Source organism: Dreissena polymorpha, chromosome 15, assembly GCF_020536995.1.
Source record: "Dreissena polymorpha isolate Duluth1 chromosome 15, UMN_Dpol_1.0, whole genome shotgun sequence".
NCBI lineage: Eukaryota > Metazoa > Mollusca > Bivalvia > Myida > Dreissenidae > Dreissena > Dreissena polymorpha.
Genome location: NC_068369.1, coordinates 41,134,024 through 41,147,631, shown reverse-complemented (window position 1 = coordinate 41,147,631; position 13,608 = coordinate 41,134,024). Strand labels below are relative to the sequence as shown.

Sequence of the window (13,608 nt, the reverse complement as noted above, 5' to 3'; positions counted from 1 at the left end):
TAATACACAGGAGGGCTGTTTCACAACTAGAGTTAAACTTTACTATAAGCTATAAACCCTTTTAGTCTATATTGGATAATTTAAATATCTATTCAATGTATAGATTACTTTTGTATGGTCCCTCTAACATAAGACAGTTGCCGCCTTTTTGTGCATGAGATTCCCATGCTTGTGTCTGCCAAAAGGGTATATAAGGCTTCGCATTTTTGAAACTTATCGCCGGGTTCAAGAGACACCCAAGGTAACTTTAACCTAAGTCGAGAACGGAGCCTTCCCCTCCCCTTTAAATAGTAAATTGTTTTCAATAATTAGAAAGCTAAATTCATTTTATTAGGACTTGTCAAATAAGTTTAGATTATTTCATTAAATTAAGTATTTAAAGTATTTATAAAACAGTGATTATGTTTAACTTGTGTTTATATAGAACAACAGAGAATCTAAATAAAAAATGTGTCTTGCATAAAGGTGTTTTGGTTGTAGACAGTATTTACCAAGGGAAACCGGTTACAGTTGAGATTGACCGTATTGTCATAAGATAAGTTCAGTATCAATTAGAAGTGAATCGGTGTAAAAATGAAGAAGTTATAGTAAAAGGCAATTTTGGGTGGGTGTGGCCTATATGGGCGGGGCGCCCCAGGGTTGGTAATGGGGCCATGCATTGTTGAGATTGACCATATTGTCATAAGAGATGTTCAGTATCAATTATAAGTGAATCGGTGTAGAAATGAAGAAATTATAGTAAAAGGTAATTTTGGGTGGGTGTAGCCTATGTGGTTAGGGCGCCCCAGGGTTGGTAATGGGGCCATGCATAGTTGAGATTGACCGTATTGTCATAAGAGAGGTTCAGTATCAATTTGAAGTGAATCGGTGTAGAAATGAAGAAATTATAGTAAAAGGCAATTTTGGGTGGGTGTGGTCTATGTGGGCGGGGCGCCCCAGGGTTGGTAATGGGGCCATGCATAGTTGAGATTGACCGTATTGTCGTTAGAGAGGTTCAGTATCAATTTGAAGTGAATCGGTGTAGAAATGAAGAAATTATAGAAAAAGGCAATTTTGGGTGGGTGTGGTCTATGTGGGCGGTGCGCCCCAGGGTTGGTAATGGGGCCATGCATAGTTGAGATTGACCATATTGTCATAAGAGAGGTTCAGTATCAATTTGAAGTGAATCGGTGTAGAAATGAAGAAATTATAGTAAAAGGCAATTTTGGGTTGGCGTGGTCTATGTGGGCGGGGCGCCCCAGGGTTGGTTATGGGGCCATGCATAGTTGATGTAAAATAACCTAAAACAAGAGACCCATGAGGGCCTGAATTGCTCAACTGCTATTAACACTGTGCAAGTTTGGAAAGAACAAGAAGAATTTTCACAAATTCAAGGGGAGATTATTGTGTACTTATTTCTCCTATACTGCTCATATTCAATAGGGTTCAAGTCCTCATTGATATAAAGATACTGTGCAAATTTGGAAATAATTGGATGAAAACTGTGGAATTAATTGCGTAAACAAGCGCGATTTCAAAATTTTCTAATATTCAAGGGAAAGTCATTCTGGACTTATTGCTTCGATATTGCTTTTTTTTTTAAAGGGTTTGAGTCCTCATTGATACAAAGACACTGTGCAAGTTTGCCAAGAATTGGATGAAAATTATGGACTTTATCACAAAAAAAACTGTATTTTCATTTTTTCTCAAATTCAAGGGGTGATAATTCTGGACTTATAACTCCGATATTGCTCATTTTCAATAGGGTTTGACTCATCATTTAGATAAAGACACTGTGCAAGTTGGGAAATAATAGGCTGAAAACTGTGGACTTTATTGCGTAAACAAGAAAAAGTCTAACGCACGCACGGATGGACGACGGAAACCACGCCATGACATAAGCTCTTCAGGCCTTCGGCCAGTAGAGCTAAAAACGAGTGAAAATCTCTGACCCGGCCCCACCCCAACCCCCATAACTTTTGACCAAGGGGTCAGATCAAAATTCCATATAGTGCAGGGTCGCACATATGCTCATAGCTACCATGTGTGTAAGTTTCAAGGTTGTAGTGCTAATAGTGTAGGAGATAGTGGCCAGGACGGACAGAAAGACAGACAGACAGACCGACGGCGGAAATAACCACAATTTTTGAAAAGCGTGGGGATAACAAGAAATTCTTAAGTTAGCACATATTTATTTAAGCCTCATTGACAATCAGTAAATGATTGAAATAAGTATTTATGTACAAATAAATAAATAACAAGACTATTGTCTAGCAATATAAGTCCCCTACCGGCTCCACCATTGTCAGAAATTCCACCATTTTAAGATTTAAAAAAAAAAAAATGTTGCCATAGCAACCAGAATTTTTGACGTAGGAACAAAATGAAATGACGTGCATAATGTCCATATTGCCATCTATCCATGTTTCAAGTATCATGAAAAAATATTAAGAACTTTAAAAGTTATCGCAGGATCCAGAAAACCACCATTTCAGCAGTATTTTTAGTCTATTTGTTGCCATAGCAACCATAATTTTTGATGTAGGAACGAAATGAAATGACGTGCATAATGTCCATATTGACATCTATCTATGTTTCAAGTTTCATGAAAAAATATTAAGAACTTTTAAAGTTATCGCAGGATCCAGAAAAGTGTGATGGACGAACGACGGACTGACGGACACACCCAACTATTTTTCAGTAAAACCTTCAGATAATAGATAAAGATAATTGTTGTCTATTTAAACACATGTAAAAAGAGTTAACGGAACAGTAATGTTTTGGTACTACCTTCATTGACCCCTTCTGCTCTGAATTGACCATAAAACAGGTCAACCATGGGATTGTCAGCACCGGGTAAGCACTCCTTCTCTGCTTTCTCTGCACTGAAGTAAGATATCATGTTGACGATCAATACAGATGAGATGCAGTCTGGGAAAGGGGGCCTAATGCATGTGTGTAAAGATTCATCCCAGATTAGAGAGAGCAGTCCTGCAAAGGCTTATCTGGGATGATACTTTCCGCCTAAACTGGATTTTACCTTAGAAAAGACTACCCTTAATTTATTTCAACGAAAAATACCATTAAGCAAAAATTGTCATCTCTGATAAGCCAGAGCAGGCTGCACAGGTCAATCTGGGCTGAACCTTTACGCTCCTGAAATTAGCCCAGTTTTCCTAGAACGAGGCTCATTCTACGGTGGCATGGGAGTGATTGCTGTTAAAAATCAAGGGAATTAAATACCCTACTCCCTTCACAGAATCAGCCAAAACCCTGCACTTCTAAATTGCTCTAGCAATTAAGAACTTTTGGTAAAATTATCTAGAATTTGAACAGGAGGAATTAGCTGAAAGAAGAAGAAATCACACCCCTGAATTGGCCACTGCTTTCAAACAATGTTATTTGTATTTCATTTACACAATCGTTCGCTGATTATACAGCACTAATCAATCAAAAGCATCTTCCAACACCAGACTGTACTTACCCCTCCTCAGGGGAGGAAGGTCTAGATGCAGCCTTGAAAGCGTCCTCTAGCCAGTCTAGAAGTTTGTGTTGAAACTCACTGACATCCTGTGAGAACATACATTGCCCTTAACCACCTTAGTCACATTATGTTTTAACACACTTTATGACATACTTCTGTTTCATAGACAATCAACTAAGGTCTAAATAAAGTAAGGTCTAAAGTCTGTGAGAACGAAGTCGATGGTGTGTAAAACACAATTAAGGTGTTTAACATACATTTTCTTACAAGAATTAATTCTTTAAGATCAAAATATAATTAGTCTGACCACTTTGGTCTTTGAATATGAAAATATTGACAGAGCTTTATAAGTCAGGAATATTCCTGCCTTGTTTTAGCAATATATGCTCAAAAGTTTCAGGATGAGATGTTCTTTTAACCATTTCCCTCTCAGAAGCAAAGTAATAATGGCTATGTGCAAACAGTATAAAACCAGAACAGCCTGCAAGTAACTCGCAGTCTGTTCATGTTTTATGCTGTTTGCTGCTCATCAGTATCTAAGGGTTGGAAATGAATCCTTATAAACTTGAATCTAGTAAGTAAGGTCTTTTATAAAATTAAAATTTCTAGGGAACTACAAATGCGTCAAAATAAGTATTTAAGTGGTAAAGTGATTTAACTACTTACAATCTATACATAACACAAAACTAGTCAAAAGAAACAACACTTACAAGCACCTGACAACACTGGATGCAATCTTAAAGCAGATCTTTTTCAACTAAGGAGCATGTATTTTAATGAAAGAACGTCCAATATTAATCCAGTGATTTTTTTGGCTAAAAATTACCGCCGATTTTCGGCTGCTTCCCAATCGATAAAATCTACATTTTTCCCAATAAGCTGACCCTAAATTCCAAAAAAATAAATACATTTTTTTTTTTTTTCTTTAAAGAAAAAGTCTTTTATGACTTATGATTTCTTAACTCTAGATCTCAACTTTATTTTTAAAACATCCTACAAAATATATAACTTTAATTTAGTCCTTTTTGTCGATAAATAATTCCCAAATTTGTCACTTTTATCAATTAAAAAAATCCCAATTAGACCAGACTCCTTTTCCCAAAATGGCTAGAACAAACCCTGAACATACACTTAAAAACAATTTTATTTCTGTTACTTAAAATCATATTTATAATGCTTAATTTTTCCCAATTTCATGGTTTATCGCACTATTTTTTTCAATTGTATGGTTTATCACACTTACTGTAAAACCATTAAATTTCGTGTTCTACGAATTTTCGTGGATTTCATTGGTCCACTGAACCACGAATTCAAGTACCAACAATTATTTATACATTCTTTTAGCCGAAATCGGTCATTTCTGAATGTCATTTCCGACATTTTCTTTTGTTTTTGGTTATTTGAGATATTGTTTTTTTTGTAATAATTACTTCACTTCAGTAGGTAACATTACACAATTTCTTGATTAATTAAAATATTTCCAAATTGAAAATGTTTTCTTCCACTGAATCGTTAGCGACCTGTGTCAATAATGCTTCAGTCATAGACTGAGCCTTTGCAAGGTTGAGCAATCCTGCTATAGTAGGGGAACGTGTCTGAACTGTTTCCGTTTTCAACCATTTTGAAAGAGACATTGTTTGATTGAGATATGCTAGTGAATCAAATATGTTGTTTTCTTGATAAGTGTCTGGGTAATAATACTTTTTACGTGACGTCGTCAAATTAACAGTTTGCAGATTTATCACATATGTTAATTAGTGCAAATTAAAGTTAAAAGAGATATAACGGTTTTCACATGTGTATTTTGGGGACCTTATTACTTTATTGTTACTACTAACAGACCGATTGCGCTGAGATTTGCACATATTGTCAAAACAACATTGATGGCAATAAGCGAGCAGGGACCCATATGTGCGCCGCTTTATCGATCTTTTCGACAATTATTGGCATTCGGCAACACTTTCATGCTTCAGTGCACATTAACCCCAAGTCTTGCTGTCAACACAGATAAGCAGATTATGCTTCTTTATTACTCTGGTTGTTTTAATAAAAGTTTAATTATTATGACAGTCAGTATTCCCAAAAAATTTAAAATCCACGAAATTACGTGTCAACGAATTTGTTGATTTTTATTTAACCACGAAATTTCATACCGACGAATTTCTATATGTTAACAATATTTTCCCAATTCAAATGGCACAGGCTGTAACAAACAAGAAACTGTCAGAGACAGGTGATGCTCCCCATAGGTTTTTTTGTCACAATATTGCACTATATATTCAGATAAAAGGAAACATCTTGAGGGGCATGGCTTTGGACAAAATAATATCATGGATGGTTTAGCAACTTAAAAATTTCAAAGGACCATAACTCTCTAAATAAATCATCTAAAAATAACCCACTAATAACATGCGCATCTCCTCAAGGTAGTTAAGCTTCCCATAAAGCTTCATTGAAGTCCAGTCAGTAGTTGGGGAGAAATAGCCCGGACAAGAATTGCACTATATGTACAGTTTATAGAAAATTTCAAAGTGCCATAACTCTGTGAAAAATCATCCGACCATAACCAGCTGATAATATGCACATCTCCTGTTGGTAGTGAAGCTTCCCATAAAGTTTCATTGAATTCCCATGATGAGTTGCTGAGAAATAGCCCGGACAAGAATTGCACTATATGTACAATGGAAAATTTCAAAGGGCCATAACTCTGTGAAAAATCATCCGACCATTACCGGCTGATAATTTGCACATCTCCTGTTGGTAGTGAAACTTCCCATAAAGTTTCATTGAAATCCCGTAATAAGTTGCTGAGAAATAGCTCGGACAAGAATTGCACAAATGTACAATGGAAAATTTCAAAGGGCCATAACTCTGTGAAAAATCATCCGACCAGAACCAGCTGATGCACATCTCCTCTTGGGCAAGAATTGCACTATATGTACAGTTAATGGAAAATTTCAAAGGGCCATAACTCTGTGATAAATCATCTGACCAGAACTGGCTGTTCATATGCACATCTCCTTTTGGTAGTGAAGCTTCCCATAAAGTCTAATTGAATTCCGGTCATTAGTAACTGCGAAATAGCCCAGACAAGAATTGCACTATATGTACAATTAATGGAAAATTTCAATGGGCCATGACTCTGTGAAAAATCATACGACCAGAACCCGCTGATATTATGCACATCTCCTCTTGGTAGTGAAGCTTCCCATAAAGTTTAATTGAATTCCGGTCATTAGTTGCTGAGAAATAGCCCGGACAAGAATTGCACTATATTTACAGTTAATGAAAAATTTCAAAGGGCTGTAACTCTGTGAAAAATCATCCTACCAGAACCCGCTGATAATATGCACATCTCCTCTTGGTAGTGAAGCTTCCCATAAAGTTTAATTGAATTCCGGTCATTAGTTGCTGAGAAATAGCCCGGACAAGAATTGCACTATATTTACAGTTAATGGACAATTTCAAAGGGCTATAACTCTGTGAAAAATCATCCTACCAGAACCGGCTGATAATATGCACATCTCCTCTTGGTACTGAAGCTTCCCATAAAGTTTAATTGAATTCCGGTCATTAGTTGCTGAGAAATAGCCCGGACAAAAATTGTGCACGCATGGACACACGGACGGACAGACGAAGCGGTGACTATATGCTCCCCCCAAAATTTATTTTGGGGGAGCATAATAAAAGCACAAAAATTACTGTAATCCCAACATCACAGGCCACTGACCTGCTCGCTGTCATGACGCTACTACTGCTGATTATTGTAGAAACAACCTCAGCACATCAAATAAAACTGAGGGACATTTATTATAACAAAATCTCATTCAATACAATCTCCGTCTCACCTGCTGACTATCACTGACGCTGCTACTGCTGGCCACACTGGACGTGAAGGCCTCCTTGAGTATGTCTACAGCACGGCTCGGGTCCACATATTTACGCCTTGAGCCCACCATCAGCGCAAACAGGTGACGCAACTCGCACATGAATCGGAGATTTCGCTTAACCTGCAAATGCCATGATTGTTGTGCATTATACAGTAGTATAGTAAAATTGAAATTTTATCAAATCTTTAAAGAATCTCACAAGGGTGTACTGTGACATGCCTTGTCATAAATTGTAAAGCATATTATTATTGTGATGCAATTTTCGAAGACATATCAATTCAAAGCCCCAAAATGTATAATTTATAGTTACTTAATAAAAGTCAATTTATTTGCTTCCTTGTACTTTTTTACAACACTATTCTTTAAAGAACTTATGCAATAATAAACAAGGGACAAAATTGTCACAGAAACAGGTTTTTAATTTGAAAAAAAGTCTGATAAATGGAGACAACTCAAACCGAACTGATTGTTTATAATTAACTCCCTTTGTTTCAAAATAAATCTATTTTTAGTCGTGGCGACCTTGGAGATATTGACGTAATTCTTTCGTGCAACACACAATCCAATGATGATGAACAAATGTGCCAAATGATTTGAAAATCTCACAATGAATGACATAGTTATGGCCCGGATTAGCTTATTTATGGCCATTTTTGACCTTTGAACTCAATGTGTGACCTTGACCTTGGAGATATCGACGTAATTCTTTCGGGCGACACAACGTCTAATGATGGTGAAAAAATGTGCCAAATGATTTTAAAATCTCACAATGAACAACAAAGTTATGGCCCAGACAAGCTTGTTCCGCCCGCCCGCCAGCCCGCCGACATTCCCCAATATTATAACCAGTTTTTTCCTTCGGAAAACCTGGTTAAAAATCTTCAATATATTAATTGTGTTATTTAAGTATCTTCTTACAACGTTGATAAGACAGTCATTCTGGGATATTATGCTGTAAGAAAATTTACTCAGCAAATAAAAAACCTTTACAACTTATAACTATGTCAAAGCAGGCTTTGCAACAAACAACAAATAAGTGGTAATTAAATTAACGAGTCAACAAACTAATTATTGATTGCTCTGCCAATTAGTTATCTTAAATGTAGCGATCATATAATCACTACAACACTCATTCTTTGTCAGACAAAATGGCCACAATAAAGTGGTATGTGGTAAGATGATCCATTGCTTTGACAGTTGGAGAGTGGTCAATTACGGATACATTTTTATGATAAAAATGACTACAATATTAAACCAGTACCTCACTTCTGCCTTGAACATCCTTGTTTGGTTGGTATGTCAACACAAGATGTCGAAACCTCTTCAGGTGGAACAGGGACTATCATAAAGATCACAGGATAAATTATATTGGAATAATTCACTAAGCTGGAAGAAAAAGTCACTTTTTAAGTTCCAAATATTATTTAACTTATTGATATTTAAGGTCGTTAACTAAACTGGTTAGGAAATTTTACCACAAAAGGATTTTTTGTTTTGGAAAAATGTTTTTTTCTATTTTTAACATTGAATATATAGTTAGATTATGATCTAAGTTGAGGTAAAGTAGCATGTGACTGTTCACAAAAAAAATCCCTTTTATAGTTTATATTAATTTTTTTAAAGAAGCCCAATTTATTTTTAAGGTTATGGTAATTTTGACAAAATTTATGCAATAAAATGGGGCTGAATGGGTTGAACTACAGCCCCAAAATTGCCCTCATTGTTGAGAATGGTACGATGATCACCTAACCACTTACCTGAATGACAGCACTGAACCAGCACGTGTTTCCCACATTTTTCAGGCCGATGGGCCAACTGTCCACCCGCTTTCTCTCATGGGGATTCAGGGGATCCACAAACCATATGTCCCCTCGCTTGCGCTTCGTTCCTGCCTTGCTTTCTATCAAGCTTTGTTCCAAAACTCTAGAAAAGAAGTGGTGTTGTTACATAAATTATTAATATTAATAATTTGATTTGCATCACAATATGTTTTGCTGAAATCAAGAGCATTCCAGAGTAACTTAATTGAATAAATTTGGTAAAGGACCGCTGCAGGACCATTCCTGCAGAGTTTGGTAAAATTCACCAGGTGTTTTCACTAAATACTTTATCAAAGACAATGTTCATGTGGGACAAGAGATGCCATATGGTGATTGACTACAGTGAGATTACATGAAGAAATAACATTTAACAAACCTTCAATTTTAAACTTAATTGAAATTCTACAACCCTTATGATTTCATTAATGCTGTGTTTTTTTTAAACACTATGTCGTTAAACTTCTAAAATCTGAGGCAAGGAAGTTCAATTTTCTAGCCTTGTAAAGTCAATTACATTGTAATGAGGCTTAATTATGTCTCAGGAGGCAGGTTAGTCACCCTACTATTTTGATTAAAATCTTTAAATATTTCACCATTACTTTCCCATATTTTATAAAAAGTTTTAATCCCCTAAACATTCTGAAATCAGTTGCCTACTTTAACTCTTTCACTGCTGGAACCGAATTTTGAAGGCCTTTGCAAACAGTTTGGATCCTGATGAGACGCCACAGAACATGGCGTCTCCTCAGGATCCAAACTGTTTGCTATTCTGAAAGTATTCTTTGAAAAAAAAATCGAAGAAAATGCTAATTTAAGAAATTCAGCAGACAACATTTTAGCAGACGACAAATACCCCGGCATGCAAAGCGTTAAACTGAATGCAATTTGATCCCAGAGTGTACCTTGAAATGTCCTGCTCCTCTCTGGACACCTGTCCACCAAGGATGCCAGCAGAGGATTCCTGGACATAGGGGCCTGAACTGTCCTGTAAACTGGCTGCTATGGCCTTTTGAATGTCATCAGACTCATTTGTGTCGCTAACACTCGTCAGATCGATCACTCCTCCAGCTTTAAATAGTGTACCAAAAATGTCCTTACAATACTAAATGTATGAATGACAAAATAACAACTGAACAGAATAAGACAGCAGCTTTTTTCTGTATAAAATTAAGAATGTGTACTTATAAATAAGGCAAATGGTTTAATTTCAAATACGGTCACAAGACATGTTTATGTTTTCAATTAATTATGAGTATATTTAATATTCGCTACAATTATTTTCATTCCAATAGTACATTCCAACATAGAAAAAGATAAATTGACCGGTAAGATGGTTGGTGAGACTATACGTGTTACAGTGCATAGTGAATTTTTGGTAATCTTGATTTATCTCCATGTGTGGAATACAATAATATCCAATGAAAAACACTAAAAAGAAACACAGCCAGGTGCACCACACAGTTGACTAGTGCTTTGACTTGTGCTTTCTTTGGTAATTTAAGTAAAAATTGCACACAGTTGACTAGTGCTTTGACTGGTGCTTTCTTTGGTAATTTATTTAAGCAAAAATTGCAAACATTTTTAGTCCTTAAACAATATTCGTCACCCATTCCTTACTTTTAGCATTTTTATTGAGGTTCACTGTCTGGTGACCAACTGCATCTGCTTCATCTTCTCTTACAACTGTGATACCAGATCCCTGTAACAGTTTGTTATTAGAAAATACAAACATGTACAAATCATATTCTACTGGGTAACCCATGTTACAAATGAATAATACACAGGGTTCTGCCAATCTGTGTAATGTAGTAAAAAACAAGTAACAATGAAACAATTCACAATGAGTCACTCTTGGCAAGCACTCAAAGAATAAATAACAATGTAATGATATAAAACTCAACGCATATCAGGTTTAACAAGAGCACCGCATAACTGGTGCCAACGCTCGGCTGCAAAAGCTTGTCAGAATTTTTTATTTATTTTTAGAGGTCACGCTGACCTTGACCTTTGACCTAGTGACCCAAAATCGGGTGTGGCATGTAGAACTCATCAAGGTGAATCTACTTATGAAGTTTCAAAGTTGTAGGTGGAAGCACTTTCATTTTAGAGCCAATCTTAAGGTTTTAGCACGACGCCTACGGCGGACGGCTGACCGCAGACGACGAGCTGGCTATTACAATACCTCGGGTTTTTCCGAAAACAACCAAGCTAAAAATGGGTATGGCGTGTAGAAATGAGGAAGGTGAATGTACAAATGAAATTTAAAAATTGTAGGTGGAAGCACTTTTATTGTAGAGGCTATGTTTAAGTTTTATATTAGAGGTCACAGCAACTTTGACCTTTGACCTAGTGATCCAAAAATGGGTGTGGTGTGTAGATCTCATCAAGGTGCATGTACATATGAAGTTTCAAAGTTGTAGCTGGAAGCACTTTGATTTTAGAGCGAATGTAAAGGTTTATGTTAAAGGTTTATATTAGAGGTCACAGTGACCTTGACCTTTGACCTAGTGACCCAAAAATGTGTGTTGCATGTAGAACTCATCAAGGTGCATCTACATATAAAGTTTCAAAGTTGTACCGGTAGGTGGAAGCACTTTGATTTTAGAGCCTATGTTAAAGTTTTATATTAGAGGTCACAGTGACCTTGACCTTTGACCTAGTGACCCAAAAATGGGTGTGGCATGTTGAACTCATCAAGGTGCATCTACATATAAAGTTTCAAAGTTGTTGGTGGAAGCACTTTGATTATAGAGCCAATTTTAAGGTTTCAGCACGACGCCTACATCGGACGGCTGACGTCGGATGACTAGCTGGCTATGACAATACCTCGGGTTTTCTCCAAAAACAGCCAAGCTAAAAATTACCCTTTTTCCCCCTTTCTGACGTTTTTCATCAGCAATAAGAAAACTGATGACTTCTGCGACTTCATATTTCCCTTCTGGGTTGCGACATGAATTAACAGCTTCATCAATCAATTTTCGATCAGTTATTCCAGTTACTTCTTTGACTTTTGCGTAAGTATGATCGTCACATGGCCTGGTTGGCTGAAAAACATTAAGTCAACAAGAATAGGCTGATGTTTTAAATTAATAAAAACTCAAACATTTTCAGGTCAAGGACTTAGCAATTGCTACCTGGCTAGGTCACTTACTCTCAATAATGTACATGTAAGAGAGGAAAAGTCATAGATTTCAATTAAATTTAGATAAAACAAGTGCAGGGAAAGTCACAAGGTTTATATAACATGAAAATAGATCACAATTGAGGAGTAAAAGTGACTTCTAAACCATTTCAATCAGAGTTTTTATTCCATATTGACATAAATAAAATTGAAGCAAACAGACACACCAGAATGATATTAGTGACAGTAGCAGCACTTAATTGATTAAATAGGTAAGAAAAAATATTGGACAAAAACAATGCCATATTATATATTGGCATTATCATGTATATATTAACACTATCCACACTTTCTCTGTCAACTTTGTCATCATTATAAAATTTATACTCATCTTTCATGTAAATTATTCCCTTTTATAATACAAGAGGGCCTGAAATGCCCAAAATCGCTCAACTGAGATAACAAGATATTATTGGGACAAATCTCCTGACCAAGTTTTATGAAGATCAGAAAATAAATATGGCCTCTAGAGTGTTAACAAGGTTTTACTATAGCCATATAAGGAAAAATGCCCCGCCCCCTGGCGGCCATGTTTTTCAACGAACCGGCATAATTTTTGAACTTGTCCAAGATATTATTGGGATGAATCTTCTGACCAAGTTTCATGAAGATTGGAAATAAATGTGGCCTCTAGAGTGTTACAAGATTTTACTAAAGCCATATATAGCCATATAAGGAAAAATGCCCCGCTCCTTGGCAGCCATGTTTTTCAAGCAAAGGTTACCATTTTTGAACTCATCTAAGATATCATTGGGACAAATCTTCTGAGCAAATTTCATGAAGATCGGAAAATAAATGTGGCCTCTAGAGTGTTAACAAGGTTTTACTATAGCCATATAAGGAAAAATGCCCCTCCCCCTGGTGGCCATGTTTTTTAACCAACTGGCATCATTTTCGAACTTGTCCAAGATATTATTGGAATGAATTTTCTGACCAAGTTTCATGAAGATCAGACTATAAATGTGGCCTCTAGAGTGTTAACAAGATTTTTCTATAGCCATATATAGCCATATAAGGAAAAATGCCCCCCCCCCCTTGGCAGCCATGTTGTTCATGCAAACGTAACCATTTTCGAACTCATCCAAGATATCATTGAGACCAATCTCCTGACCAAATTTCATGAAAATTGGACAATAAATGTGACCTCTAGAGAGTTAACAAGGCAAATGTTGACGCCGCACAACGGACGCCGCACTACGGACAAAAGGTGATCACAAAAGCTAACAAGAGCTGTCAGAGGACAGCGCGCTCGAC

At 36.4% G+C, this 13,608-nt stretch overlaps 1 protein-coding gene across 3 annotated transcripts in view; it reads right to left on the bottom strand.

Moving 5' to 3' along the window:
• The window catches only part of LOC127860347 (ubiquitin carboxyl-terminal hydrolase 25-like), a 40,859-nt gene that overhangs the window by 23,881 nt on the left and 3,370 nt on the right, over positions 1-13,608 (bottom strand). For all 3 annotated transcript variants that reach the window (XM_052398362.1, XM_052398361.1, XM_052398363.1), the window contains 8 exons: positions 12,038-12,217; positions 10,791-10,872; positions 10,076-10,241; positions 9,111-9,276; positions 8,615-8,692; positions 7,312-7,473; positions 3,464-3,549; positions 2,770-2,864 (listed from right to left, as the gene is read on the bottom strand). In XM_052398362.1, the coding sequence (XP_052254322.1) occupies positions 2,770-2,864; positions 3,464-3,549; positions 7,312-7,473; positions 8,615-8,692; positions 9,111-9,276; positions 10,076-10,241; positions 10,791-10,872; positions 12,038-12,217 (1,015 nt within the window). The remainder of the gene's footprint in view (positions 1-2,769; positions 2,865-3,463; positions 3,550-7,311; positions 7,474-8,614; positions 8,693-9,110; positions 9,277-10,075; positions 10,242-10,790; positions 10,873-12,037; positions 12,218-13,608) is intronic.